This window comes from Nerophis ophidion, linkage group LG02 (assembly GCF_033978795.1).
Source record: "Nerophis ophidion isolate RoL-2023_Sa linkage group LG02, RoL_Noph_v1.0, whole genome shotgun sequence".
NCBI classification, from domain to species: Eukaryota; Metazoa; Chordata; class Actinopteri; order Syngnathiformes; family Syngnathidae; genus Nerophis; species Nerophis ophidion.
Window position 1 is genome coordinate 77,427,192 of NC_084612.1, and position 15,163 is coordinate 77,442,354.

The following is a 15,163-nucleotide window of genomic DNA, read 5'->3' on the forward strand; positions in this document are numbered from 1 at the left end:
TGTGAACCCAGGACTGCAGGAACTTCGTATTGTGACCAATGAATTTCAAATAAAGAAAAAATAACTGCCAATAATAATAAGTTGGTAGGCCTACTGAAATGAGATTTTTCTTATTCAAACGGGGATAGCAGGTCCATTCTATGTGTCATACTTGATCATTTCGCGATATTGCCATATTTTTGCTGAAAGGATTTAGTAGAGAACATCGACGATAAAGTTCGCAACTTTTGGTCGCTAATAAAAAAGCATTGCCTGTACCGGAAATAGCAGACGATGTGCGCGTGACATCACGGGTTGTGGAGCTCCTCACATCTGAACATTGTTTACAATCATGGCCACCAGCAGCGAGAGCGATTCGGACCGAGAAAGCGACAATTTCCCCCAATAATTTGAGCGAGGATGAAAGATTCGTGGATGAGGATATTGAGAGTGAAGGACCAGGAAAAAAAAAAAAGTTAAAAAAGGCGATTGCATTGGGAGCGATTCAGATGTTATTAGACACATTTACTACGATAATTCTGTAAAATCCATTATCTGCCTATTGTGTTGCTAGTGTTTTAGTGAGATTATATAGTACCTGAAAGTCGGAGGGGTGTGGCCACGGGTGTGGTGACCGGCAGTGTCTCTGTGGGAGGAGGTAATGGTCACCGCAGCAGTCGCTCATTAGTACGGTAAGAGCCAACTTATTACCACAATTTTCTCACCGAAACCTGCCGGTTGACATGTGGTCGGGATCCAGGTTCACTTGACCGTTCTGTTCCATAGTAAAGCTTCACCTTCGGAAATTTTAAACAAGGAAACACCGGCTGTGTTTGTGTTGCTAAAGGCTAAAAGCTTCACACCTCCATCTTTCTACTTTGACTTCTCTCCATTATTAATTGAACAAATTGCAAAAGATTCAGCAACACAGACGTCCAGAATACTGTGTAATTATGTGATTAAAGCAGACTACTTAGAGCTTGGATCGGGCTGGAAAATAATGTACGCTACAACCCGAGATGTCAAACGCACGCGTCATCAGACGAGTCATCATACCGCGGCGTTTTCAACATGAGACTTCGCGGGAAATTCACAATTGTAATTTAGTAAACTAAAAAGGCCGTATTGGCATGTGTTGCAATGTTAATATTTCATCATTGATATATAAACTATCAGACTGCGTGGTCGCTAGTAGTGGCTTTCAGTAGGCCTTTAGTTAATTAGTTTTTTATTTCTTCGGTCAGTGGTCAACAACCTACTCAGTGGCCTAGTGCAGTGGTTCTCAAATGGGGGTACCCGTAATCCTGGGGGTACTTGAAGGTATACATGAGATTTTTTTTTAAATATTCTAAAAATAGCAACAATTCAAAAATCATTTATAAATATATTCATTGAATAATACTTCAACAAAATATGAATGTAAGTTCATAAACTGTGAAAAGAAATGCAACAATGCAATATTCTGTGTCGACAACTAGATTTTTGTGGACATGTTCCATAAATATTGATGTTAAAGAGTTCTTTTTTTGTGAAGAAATGTTTAGAAGTAAGTTGATGAATCCAGATGGATCTCTATTACAATCCCCAAAGAGGGCACTTTAAGTTGATGATTACTTCTATGTGTAGAAATATTTATTTATAATTGAATCACTTGTTTATTTTTCAACGAGTTTTTAGTTATTTTTATATCTTTTTTTTTCAAATAGTTCAAGAAAGACCACTACAAGTGAGCAATATTTTGCACTGTTATACAATTTAATAAATCAGAAATTGATGACATAGTGCTGTATTTTACTTCTTTATCTCTTTTTTTCAACCAAACATGCTTTGCTCCGATTAGGGAGTACTTGAATTAAAAAAATGTTCACAGGGGGTACATCCCTGAAAAAAAGTTGAGAACCACTGGCAGGGTGGTTAGAGCAGACCCGGGCAAATTAAGGCCCGGGGGCAACATTTGGCCCGTTAAGCTTTTCAATCTGGTCTGCCGGACATTCACAAATAATTGTTTTAGATGTTTAAGATGTAAAGTGTAGCTGCCATTATGATGTGCACTCATATATCTAATGACCATAAGTCCTCAACTATACTAAGTCTTTCAATGGTTGGAATCTACACTTTTGGATGATACACCAGTTACTATGGTCATCTGATTAGTTACTATGGTCATGTAATTAGTTACTATGGTAATCTAGGTCAGTGGTTCCCAACCACCGTTCCACCAACCATCGGTACCGGGCTGCGGCTCCATTGGTACCAGGCCGCAAAAGAATTTTTTATAAATTTTTAATTTATTTTAGTTAAACATTTTTTTATTTTTATTAAATCAATATAAAAAACACAATATACACTTACAATTAGTGCACCAACCCAAAAAAACTCCCTTTTTCATGACAAAAAAAATAAAAAAATCTTCCTTCATTTGTTAACCAGATTCTCACTTTCTTTCTCTCGTATTACCACTCGCACGGCTCCGCTAGCATCACAGCTAACTTTACCCATGCTGCTACCTCTCTGCTCCGCCATGGCTTATATGTATGTGACGTATTACGTGACATTATGTGACGTATTGGTTTTAAAGTTTTTCTTAAATGTGTGAATGGAACTGGAACATTTTAAGGAATGTTTTAAGGAACCCCTATTCCAGGGGTCGGGAACCTTTTTGGCTGAGAGAGCCATACAAGCCAAATATTTTAAAAAGTATTTCCTTGAGAGCCATATAATATTTTTTTTAAGACTGAATACAACTAAATGCATGCTTTTTTAAGTAATACCAACATTTTTAGAGCATAATAAGTCCCTTATTCTTTTTAATAACATTGTTTTTCTGAAGCTAACCAACAATAAATAAAATACTTCTTACCATTAATGCGACTTCTTGAACAGGTGCGGTAGAAACTGGATGGATGGATTAAAATGCATGAGAATGTTTTATATTTCGAACGTTATTTTTAACACTGTGATTACCACCGGAATTATTCATTACTTATCGTGTTAATAAGCAATGTCAGCTAAGATTTATCTGAGAACCAGATGCAGTCATCAAAAGAGCCACATTTGGCTCTAGAGCCATAGGTTCCCTACCCCTGCCCTATTCTGTTACACAGAATAGTTAAAAAACAGAATACATTTTAAAAATATTCCAAATGTACAGTATGTATATATTTTTTACATTATTAATACAGTATAACTAATAAATAAATAATAAGCAAATGTTCAGAAATGGGGGACTACATACATTTCAAATGTACCATTAACATTTTTCATGGTAGCTTTTTACGGTTTTGAGCTAAATTAGCTAATTTTATTTATTTATTTATTTCGGCAATCTTCACATAAAACAAAGAACAACAACAACAACATCAACAAAAAACAACAACAACAAAAACACTCATGTGAGCAATGATTGAGCTAAATTAGCTAATCATTGTTCAATCATTCTAAAAGTGTCAAAAAGCCAAATGTTTTGTTTCTTTATTAAAAGACATTGCAAAAATCTAACCAATTCAATGCATGGACATGTTGAATGAATGATTTGTGTTTGAGTTCTGCACTCGGAAAAAGAAACACTGTCACGCCTGTAAGTTATGTTTTGGTTTTGGTCATGCTATGTTTAGTTTTTGGACATTCAGTCACGTTTTGCACTTCCTGGTTTTGTTTGTTTCCATGTCAACTCATTACTTTTCACCTGTAATGTCACGTCCCTGTTCTCAGCCTCACCTGTTTTCACTAATCATCACAGCTATTTAAGTCAGTATTTTTCTTGTCTTCGTCCTGGGATGTTCACACTCGCACGCACCCTACCCATGCTGTTCAAACCTTCACGTCCTGTCCACAGTTCCATGCCGAGTAAGTTTATATATTTATGCCACAGTGCACTCTTTTGTTTCATGTCTTCAGTCTTGCCATCGTGCTGTTTAAGTTTATAGTTAAATTGTCTTTCATGCCCTTGAGCAAGTGTTTTTGTTTTCCCTTTTTTTGTATATATTATATAATAAACAACTATGTATTCACGTCCACGCCCCGCTCGTGTTGATCCTCATCTGCATCGAAGAAACAATCCATGTCCAAGCCCAGTTATGACAAAGACAAGGTTCAGATGCTTGAATTACTATGTTTATTTTGATGTAAGCCATACAACAAAACAGAATACAGTTCCTTGAATCCTTGAGAATATTCACTGATCCAGTGCAGAAAATGCAACCAAAAATAATAAGGTATAAACATTTAATTATGTTCATCAGACAATATAAGAGTTGAAAAAAGACTAGACTTATGTGTTAATAATTGGGGTTAAACAAGGTTAATGTCTGTGAGTCCTGTGATTGACAGGTCATTAGTCTGTTATGAACCGCACTTTCTTCTCTTAAAGCCACGTGGAGGGATGGAAAAAATATATCTTCTCTCATTCCTTCTCGTCCTCCAACGTCCGGCCATCGCTCCTTAGTTGACCAATGACCTTTACCCTGAGGTCTGCCACCGCCGACTGCACCACTCTCAGTCGACTCTCTCTGAGGGATCGTCTCAGTTTGGCCCGCCGGTTCTGGAACCATATCTGAAGTGTTCAAGAACAGCAAAAAAAAGAGTTCTGTAAAACCCTGTGTATTGGAATATATACAGTATTTATTTCTAATAGTCTTTTTGTAATTATGTGTGTGTATGTTGACCTGTATGCGGTCTTCATCCAGATCCAGGCGCCCTCCCAGATGTTCCCTCAGATGGATTCCTGGATAACAGTTGACCCGAAACACTGCTTCCAAAACATTCACCTGCCACACACACGCACACACACACAATTAGGTCACACTAAGATTGGTATATTCACAAGTTTTGTCATGATTTGCTTGAGTACTTGGTGATCGGTGAAGGCCGTTCGTGGTCTACGTCCGATGTACCAGCTGGATGTTGGACTCTGTAGGTTCACTCGGCAATGATGGCGACCACGTTCGTGATGGTGCTCTTCGTCTGACTCTGTGTCTGCATTTAAAGACAGACACAACACACTAATTATAACCATTTATTACTTGAATCTTTTGTTCCAAATAGCAAAAAGCAAAGAAAAAGAACAGTAACAATTTTTAAATCAGCTAAAGGTAATAATGTACTGCAGCAGCGACAGCTACTGTATGTGAAAAATGAAACCATCCCATGAGTGTCTATAAATGATCTTTGTGGCGCCCTCTTAGGCAGGTGTGTCCAAACTACGGCTCACTGTTGTCTTCAATTTGACCCGCAAAACATCATGAATTTAAGGAATAATAATAATAATAATAATAATAATAATAATAATTAAAGCTGCAAGCAGCGTTGGTCGGGTCCGCCTTTGGCTGCTGCCCCCGAGACCCACGGCCGGATAAGCGTTAGAAGACGCCTTGGAGCCACTATTTTGAGAATCTAATGCATTGTGAAAGTAATGCAGTTGTTGTATTGAAGTGAAAATATCAAACTTCCTGTTTTTTTTGCCAAAAGTATGTTAATTATTAAAATGTAGGTCCAAGTGAGACCTACATAGTGTTTTTTGTTTCATGTCTCTCTGACATTCCTACCGGAAGTTACAAGCAGTTTTGTCTGTGTTTTCTTCCTAGGAGCAGTTTGTCCGTGTTGTATTCCTAGGGGGGCGGTAGAGCACAATTTCGAGTTTTGAGGTTAGGTTTTTTCATCCGATCGCAGTTTTTGCCAGACCTGATGTGTGTGTCAAGTTTGGTGAGTTTAGAAGCATTCTTGTTGATTTTTGTTGGGAGTTGTCAATCTATGAAATGTAGGTCCAAGCAAGACCTACATAGAGGTTTTTGTTTCATGTCTCTCCGACATTCTTACCGGAAGTTACAAGCAATTTTGTCTGTGTTTTCTTCCTAGGAGCAGTTTTTTCAGTGTTTTATTCAAAAATAGCGCTAGAGCGCAATTTTGAGTTTTGGGGTTTGGTTTTTTCATTAGATCGCAATATTCGCCAGTCCTTATGTGTGCGCCAAGTTTGGTGACTTTTGAAGCATTTTAAAGGGGTCAAATTACAGCGCAAAGAGGCAACAATTGCATTTTTGGCGAAAATTTTATTTTGAAGGGGTTTTTGCCAACTTCTTGTAGATTTTTGCTGAAAGAAGTGAGTGTATGAAAATTGGGTCTAAGTCAGACCTACATAGGAGTTTTTGTTTCATGTCGCTATGACATTCCTAACAGAAGTTACATGCAGTTTTGTCTGTAATTTTTTCTTAGGTGGCGCTAGAGCGCAATTTTCATTTTGGGGGTTTGGTTGCTTAATATGTTGGGAAGGTTTGCTATACCGACGTGTGTGTCGAATTTGGTGAGTTTTGAAGCATGTTAAGGGGGTCAAATTACAGCGCGTAGGTGCGGAATAATAATAAAACACAGCAGTTTCAATAGGGTCCTTGGCCCATGGCAAAGGACTCCTGTGGAGTCCTTTGCCATGGGCCAAGGACCCTAATAATAATAATAATAAGCAATCTTACCCACAGGGGGATTGCAGTCATTTTAATAGTCTGACATTTTTGATGTTATCACATCTAGTGAGTCATTTAAAAAAAAATCTTTAACTATGCTTTTTATGGTGGTAAGCGCATCATTTACTTATATGACCAAATGCAAACACCCTTCCCCAGTAATGTTGCAAAAAAATAAAATAAAAACTATTTGTGGTCTGACGAGTCCATCCATCCATCCATCCATTTACTACCGCTTATTCCCTTTTGGGGTCGCGTGGGGCGCTGGCGCCTATCTCAGCTACAATCGGGCGGAAGACGGGGTACACCCTGGACAAGTCGCCACCTCATCGCAGGGCCAACACAGATAGACACTCACATTCACACACTAGGGCCAATTTAGTGTTGCCAGTCAACCTATCCCCAGGTGCATGTCTTTGGAGGTGGGAGTACCCGGAGGGAACCCACGCATTCAAGGGAAAAACATGCAAACTCCACACAGGAAGATCCTGAGCCTGGATTTGAACCCAGGACTGCAGGTCCTTCGTATTGTGAGGCAGACGCACTAACCCCTCTGCCACCATGAAGACGGTCTGATGAGTCCACATTTCAAATTGTTTTTGGAAACAAGCAACAATAATATGGACGCTCCTGCTTATTTCAGCAAGACTAGGCCTAGCCAGGTTTTACAACAGCGTGGCTTCATAGTAAAAGAATGCGGGTACTAGACTGGCCTGCCTATAGTCCATACCTGTCTCCCAATGAAAATTTGTGGTGCAATATGAAGGCTAAAATTTGAGAAGGGAGACTGTTGAACAACATAAGCCAGGGGTCGGGAACCTTTTTGGCTGAGAGAGCCATGAAAGCAAAATATTATAAAATGTGTTTCCGAGAGAGCCATATAATAATTTTTAACACTGAATACAAATAAATGTGTGCATTTTTAAGCAAGACCAACATTTTAAGAATATAATAAGTATCTTCATCTTTTTAATAACATTGTTATTCTGAAGCTAATGAATAAAATACTTCTTACCATTAATGCGACTTCTTGAACAGGAACAGAAGAAAACGGATGGGTGGATTAAAATGCACGAGAATGTTTTATATTTTGAACGTTATTTTTAACACCAGCGGAATTATTCATTACTTATCGCTGTGTTTTTCAACCACTGTGCCGCGGCACTAGTGTGCCGTGAGATACAGTCTGGTGTGTCGTGGGAGAGATTATGTAATTTCACCTAATTGGGTTGATCATTTTTGCAAACCTGTAACTACAATTCAAAAATGTGCTGTTATTGAGTGTCTGTGCTGTCTAGAGCTCGGCAGAGTAAGCGTGTAATACTCTTCCATATCAGTAGGTGGCAGCAGGTAGCTAAATGCTTTTGTAGAGTGCCGCTAAGAAAAGGCATTGAAGCAAAACAAAACTAAAACTGAACTGGCTGCAGAGTTAACAAAAACACAATGCTGGACGACAGCAAAGACTTACAGTGTGCGGAGCAGACGGCGTCCACAAAGTACATCCGTACATGGCATAACAATCAATGTCCACACAAAGAAGGAGTGCATCCGCACAACTTAAATAGTCTTGATTGTAAAAACAAAGCAGGTGCGATGAAAGGCATTCAAGGAGGACATGAAACTGCTACAGGAAAATACCAACAAAAGAAGAAAGGCCACCAAAATAGGAGCGCAAGTCACACAGGAAAACACCGAAAAAACTCAAAATAAGTTACGGCTTGACAGTACACCTACATAGAGACAAGAGCTATTGCGAGCACAATTTTTTTATGTCAATGTCAGCTACTGAGTTCAATTTTTTTTATGTTTTCTGCTGGTGGTGCGCCTCGGAATTTTTTCAATGAAAAAAATGTGTTTTGGCTCAAAAAAGGTTGAAAAACACTGACTTTTTGTGTCAAACAATGCCAGCTCAGATTTATCTGAGAGCCAGATGCAGTCATCAAAAGAGCCACATCTGGCTCTAGAGCCATGGGTTCCCTACCCCTGACATAAGCTGTACATCAAGCAAGAATGGGAAATAATTCCCCTTCAAAAATGTGTCTCCTCAGTTCCCAAACCTGCACTGAATGTCGTTAAAAGGAAAGGCCATGTAACACACTGGTAAAAATGCCCCTCTGACATCTTTTTTTGCAATGTGATGCTGCCATTAAATTTTAAGTTAATTATTATTTGCAACAAAAAAAGTAGTTCAAACATTAAGTATCTTGTATTTGCAGTCTTTTCAATTCATTGTAGGTTGGAAAGGATTTGCAAATCATTGTATTTGTTGCGATCCGTGACTCAAATCTTCACATGTTCACTTTTCCATCTTTGTTTCATTCTCTTCTGACCCACTTACTTCAATCAATCAATCAATGTTTACTTATATAGCCCTAAATCACTAGTGTCTCAAAGGGCTGCACAAACCACAACACAAACCACTACGACATCCTCGGTAGGCCCACATAAGGGCAAGGAAAACTCACACCCAGTGGGACGTCGGTGACAATAATGACTATGAGAACCTTGGAGAGGAGGAAAGCAATGGATGTCGAGCGGGTCTAACATGATACTGTGAAAGTTCAGTCCATAATGGATCCAACACAGTCGCGAGAGTCCAGTCCAAAGCGGATCCAACACAGCAGCGAGAGTCCCGTTCACAGCGGAGCCAGCAGGAAACCATCCCAAGCGGAGGCGGATCAGCAGCGCAGAGATGTCCCCAGCCGATACACAGGCGAGCAGTACTTGGCCACTGGATCGGAGCGGACTCCCTCCACAAGGGAGAGTGGGACATAGAAGAAAAAGAAAAGAAACGGCAGATCAACTGGTCTAAAAAGGGAGTCTATTTAAAGGCTAGAGTATACAAATGAGTTTTAAGGTGAGACTTAAATGCTTCTACTGAGGTAGCATCTCGAACTGTTACCGGGAGGGCATTCCAGAGTACTGGAGCCCGAAATGAAAACGCTCTATAGCCCGCAGACTTTTTTTGGGCATTGGGAATCACTAATAAGCCGGAGTCCTTTGAACGCAGATTTCTTGCCGGGACATATGGTACAATACAGTCGGCAAGATAGGATGGAGCTAGACCGTGTAGTATTTTATACGTAAGTAGTAAAACCTTAAAGTCACATCTTAAGTGCACAGGAAGCCAGTGCAGGTGAGCCAGTACAGGTATATATGTATGTATATATGTATATAAAGGTTTATACAGTATAGGTATATATGTATGTATATATGTATATAAAGGTATATACAGTATAGGTATATATGTATGTATATATGTATATAAAGGTATATACAGTATAGGTATATATGTATGTATATATGTATATAAAGGTATATACAGTATAGGTATATATGTATGTATATATGTATATAAAGGTATATACAGTATAGGTATATATGTATGTATATATGTATATAAAGGTATATACAGTATAGGTATATATGTATGTATATATGTATATAAAGGTATATACAGTATAGGTATATATGTATGTATATATGTATATAAAGGTATATACAGTATAGGTATATATGTATGTATATATGTATATAAAGGTATATACAGTATAGGTATATATGTATGTATATATGTATATAAAGGTATATACAGTATAGGTATATATGTATGTATATATGTATATAAAGGTATATACAGTATAGGTATATATGTATGTATATATGTATATAAAGGTATATACAGTACAGGCGTAATGTGATCAAACTTTCTTGTTCTTGTCAAAAGTCTAGCAGCCGCATTTTGTACCAACTGTAATCTTTTAATGCTAGACATGGGGAGACCCGAAAATAATACGTTACAGTAATCGAGACGAGACGTAACAAACGCATGGATAATGATCTCAGCGTCTTTAGTGGACAGAATGGAGCGAATTTTAGCGATATTACGGAGTTTAGTCCGTTACCATGGTTACACATTAAATTCACCTGCTCCTCGTTTTCTACACACACCTGGTTCTCCTTGATTTCTCCCTATATCAGCTTTCCTCTTTTCTTTGTTCAGTCTGGGTGCATAAATTTGCCTCTGAGCAACAAGTATCGACTGACTTCACGTATGTATATTCTCGCTAGCTTTTCATGCTAAGCCTTTGTTTTATTCCAGCTCTCACGCTGATGAATTGTTTTTCCTTTTTTTGTGCCTTCGTGCCAGTCTTAGTTTTTCTGTTTTCTATTCCTAGCTTTTATGCTAGCGCCCTTGGTTTATTTTGTCTGTTAGCTCCAGTCTTTTTGTTTGTAGCCTGCTTTTGTTAAGTTTAATAAATCGTTTAAACTTACCATTGCTGTGTACTTGTCGACGCATCCACTGGTTGGCATAGTAATGCCAACCAGTCCTTACAGTATTCTCTTTTTATTTACAAATGACACAACGTGACAACTTTTGAGTTTTGTAGTAAAGGTACAGGATTTGACAACGTTTCCCCCTTTTGTGTGCTGCTGTTCAGGAATAGAAGTAAGGTTTCATTCTCAAGTCCAAAACAACATTTGTGAATTGTATGAGCTCCTTATGAATGCCCACAACCATGATTTAAGAATTGCAACACAACCACAAAAGCAAATATTTGTATGTGATTTTTTTGTTGGGTTCTACGAACGTTATCAGCAAAGTCAACCAGTTATTCAGGGTTTCAGGTTCATGGGGTCTGGACTACAACACGAGCTGAAATGTCAAGTTTTTTTTCATCAGTGTACGGTAATAGCATGTTTGGAAACATGCTAGTTTCCCAGTGTTGATGATGTCATCTTCACATTACTGGGCCAAGGAACTATTCAATTTCTCATTGAGATTGAAATCTATTTTTCAAAACCAAAGAGGTAAGTAAAGTAAGTTACAATAATAATTACAACAATACAACAGAACAACAGCAGCCATACCACAACAGGTCAAAAATGATTTAAAACGATTACGTCTAAATTCAATTTAAAAGCAAGTACATTTCCCAAGATATCTGGTTTCTCGATCTTTTAAAATGGACTTAAACTCTCCCAAAGTGATCCATTTGGGTAACCTAAGATCTTTCTGGATGTCATTCCATGACCAGGGAGCAGCATAACTGAAGGCTGTTTTTTACCAAGGTGTGTGTTTGCTCTAGGAACCAACATGTGGAGGACATTGATTGATTGATTGAAACTTTTATTAGTAGTTTGCACAGATCAGTACATATTCCGTACAATTGACCACTAAATGGTAACACCTAAATAAGTTTTTCAACTTGTTTAAGTCGGGGTACACGTTAATCAATTCATGGTAAGTGTCATGTCTGATCATGTTTTTGTTTGGCCATGTGCTGTTTGACCTTTGGACTCTTTAAGTTCCTGTTTTTTTCACTCCCTTGTTTTGTTGCCATGGTTGCAAATTGTGTCCACCTGTCTCTGATTAGTGCTCGCCCGCTCACCTGCTCCCCGAGCACTAATCAGAGGCAGTATTTAAGCTCGTCTTTGCCAGTCAGTCGCCCTGGCGTCATTGTGTTCTTTTAATGCTCTGTCCATGCTAGTATTTTCATGCCAAAGTCCATGCTGCGATTGTCAAGCTGTTTTGTTTCATGTCCAAAGTTTAGTCTTAGTGTTAGTTTTTGTTTCCTTTGTCAAGTTGTGCTTTTGCCTTGTGCGCCTTTTTGTTTGTACCTTTTTTTTAGTTGAAATTAAATCATGTTTTTACTTGAACGCCATGTTTCGAGTAGTCCGTCTGCATTCCTGGAAGAACGACCCCCCCAGCAAGCTGCGATCCCCCCCATCCGGACAGAATGACGCCAGCGCGACTGATTGGCAAAGACGAGCTTAAATACTGCCTCTGATTAGTGCTCGCCCGCTCACCTGCTCCCCGAGCACTAATCAGAGGCAGTATTTAAGCTCGTCTTTGCCAGTCAGTCGCCCTGGCGTCATTGTGTTCTTTTCATGCTCTGTCCATGCTAGTATTTTCATGCCAAAGTCCAAACTGCTATAGTCAAGCTGTTTTGTTTCATGTCCAAAGTTTAGTCTAAGTGTTAGTTTTTGTTTCCTTCGTCAAGTTGTGCTTTTGCCTTGTGCGCCTTTTTGTTTGTACCTTTTTTTTAGTTGAAATTAAATCATGTTTTTACTTGAACGCCATGTTTCGAGTAGTCCGTCTGCATTCCTGGAAGAACGACCCCCCCAGCAACCTGCGATCCCCCCCATCCGGACAGAATGACGCCAGCGCGACTGACTGGCAAAGACGAGCTTAAATACTGCCTCTGATTAGTGCTCGCCCGCTCACCTGCTCCCCGAGCACTAATCAGAGGCAGTATTTAAGCTCGTCTTTGCCAGTCAGTCGCCCTGGCGTCATTGTGTTCTTTTCATGCTCTGTCCATGCTAGTATTTTCATGCCAAAGTCCATGCTGCGATTGTCAAGCTGTTTTGTTTCATGTCCAAAGTTTAGTCTTAGTGTTAGTTTTTGTTTCCTTCGTCAAGTTGTGCTTTTGCCTTGTGCGCCTTTTTGTTTGTACCTTTTTTTTAGTTAAAATTAAATCATGTTTTTACCCGGACGCCATGTTTCGAGTAGTCCGTCTGCATTCCTGGAAGAACGACCCCCCAAGCATCCTGACAGAATGACGCCAGCGCGACTGACTGGCAAAGATGAGCTTAAATACTGCCTCTGATTAGTGCTTGGGCAGCAGGTGAGCGGGCGAGCACTAATCAGAGACAGGTGGACACAGTTTGCAACCATAACATGGGAGTGAATAAAAACAGGAACTTAAAGAGTCCAAAGGTCAAACAGCACATGGCCAAACAAAAATATGATCATACATGACAGTAAGTCGTCCTGTGATGACTGGAGTCTCTACACAGAGAGGTGGGGACAAGTCCAAGAAGACAACCATCGCGAAAGTCTTCGGGCAGTTAAAGACGGACAGTTTGCATTTGCATACAGAGTACAGTGGTGGACTAGAATTCCACAACCAGTAATAAACCCGGTGTTTGTAATAAGACTCACCTGTCTGGCCCCAGGGCCTGTGGAGTTTCAAGCAGGTATCGGGTCCTTTTTCCTCCGGACCCAAAATCCTCTCGATGGAAAACATGGTTTGTGTTGCGGGGACCACAGCAGAGGCCATGATTCAAATATTTGGAATGATTTCACTCGGTTATAAAATGAACTTCCCTGCTGAAAAGGTACACACTGAGCGCTATTCTGCTTTCATTGTAAAAAATACAAAATACATATAAGATATCTGTTTGAGATGTTGTCAGATGTTCCTGGCGTCTGCAGGCTGAGGAACGTGTGGAAGTAGCAGCTTTGAATGGCAGCCAAAGACTTATGGACACTGGCTACCAATGAGAATGAAGACGTGTTTGTTTCCATGTGAATGAGACCCCATGAGGGTCCAAACAGCAGCTAATCTTCTCTCTGTCTGTCTGTCTGTGTGTGTGTGTGTGTGTGTGTGTGTGTGTGTGTGTGTGTGTGTGTGTGTGTGTGTGTGTGTGTGTGTGTGTCCTTGTATTTCTACCCTTCCTGAGACAGGAAGAAGGACAAGTATCTTCCATATGAGGAGGTGTGAAGAAGTGATGGTCCCAATAACATTGCATCTAATAGACAATGTCTCATTAGCACCCCTGCTGGTGACATCTATCTAAATGGGGGTTGTCCCAAAAAGGAGGGATTTGTCAAATTGACTGTGTGTCACTTTTAAAAGTGCTCTCTCTCTGGTCAACATATGAAATAACAAGTGTGTGTGTAAAAAAAAAAAAAAAATTAAAAAAATGGACGTACTCCCCCTCTGGTCAATGTATGTAAAAACAAGTGTAGGTAAGAATTTGAAATGTGCACCATTTGGCCAAAATTGATTAAAACAAATAAATAGATATGTGTAAAAAGACATCCTGTAATAACTTGAAGTAAATAATGAAGATTAAAAAACAATTACAAACAAAAAAATTCAAAAAAAAAAAGTAGTCTTTTTCTCACAATGTGTCGACTTTTTTCTTATAAAATTGGGAACAAGTTCTCATATTCTTTCAGTTTCTGTAATACTGCAATATTTTCTCCTAAAATGACCTTTTTCATGTAAAATTACCACTTTTTAATGCAAAATGGTGACATTTGTCATGTAGAATTCTGACTTTTATCACTATAATGCCAATTTTTTTTGTTGGTCTTGTAAAATACTAACATTTTTTTTAAGTAAAATGATGACTTGTGTCATAATTTTGGCAAGTGAAATTCCTATTATTATTGTAATATTACCGAAATGTTAGTTTTCGTCCTGGTCGTGGAACTGTGGATCAGCTCTATACTCTCGGCAGGGTTCTTGAGGGTGCATGGGAGTTTGCCCAACCAGTCTACATGTGCTTTGTGGACTTGGAGAAGGCATTCGACCGTGTCCCTCGGGAAGTCCTGTGGGGAGTGCTCAGAGAGTATGGGGTATCGGACTGTCTTATTGTGGCGGTCCGTTCCCTGTACGATCAGTGCCAGAGCTTGGTCCGCATTGCCGGCAGTAAGTCGAACACATTTCCAGTGAGGGTTGGACTCCGCCAAGGCTGTCCTTTGTCACCGATTCTGTTCATAACTTTTATGGACAGAATTTCTAGGCGCAGTCAAGGCGTTGAGGGGTTCCGGTTTGGTAACCGCAGGATTAGGTCTCTGCTTTTTGCAGATGATGTGGTCCTGATGGCTTCATCTGACCGGGATCTTCAGCTCTCGCTGGATCGGTTCGCAGCCGAGTGTGAAGCGACCGGAATGAGAATCAGCACCTCCAAGTCCGAGTCCATGGTTCTCGCCCGGA

At 39.5% G+C, this 15,163-nt stretch overlaps 1 protein-coding gene across 1 annotated transcript; it reads right to left on the bottom strand.

Moving 5' to 3' along the window:
- Positions 1-4,084: 4,084 nt before the first annotated feature.
- LOC133535242 (homeobox protein ANF-1-like) lies at positions 4,085-13,814 on the bottom strand. Its single transcript, XM_061874875.1, has 4 exons — positions 13,378-13,814; positions 4,829-4,953; positions 4,644-4,745; positions 4,085-4,531 (listed from the first exon to the last, which is right to left on the bottom strand). Exons 1-4 carry the CDS (start codon positions 13,493-13,495, stop codon positions 4,382-4,384), a joined length of 495 nt encoding a protein of 164 aa, XP_061730859.1. The 5' UTR covers positions 13,496-13,814; the 3' UTR covers positions 4,085-4,381.
- Positions 13,815-15,163: the final 1,349 nt, after the last annotated feature.

Excerpts from the sequence above, each read along its gene's own strand:
- LOC133535242 (XM_061874875.1), bottom strand. The coding sequence starts at position 13,495 with ATGGCCTCTGCTGTGGTCCCCGCAACACAAACCATGTTTTCCATCGAG. Across the intron at positions 4,954-13,377 it reads CAGGCCCTGGGGCCAGACAG|ACACAGAGTCAGACGAAGAG; the intron begins GTGAGTCTTATT and ends CTTTAAATGCAG. Across the intron at positions 4,746-4,828 it reads CGGCCTTCACCGATCACCAA|GTGAATGTTTTGGAAGCAGT; the intron begins GTACTCAAGCAA and ends TGTGTGTGGCAG.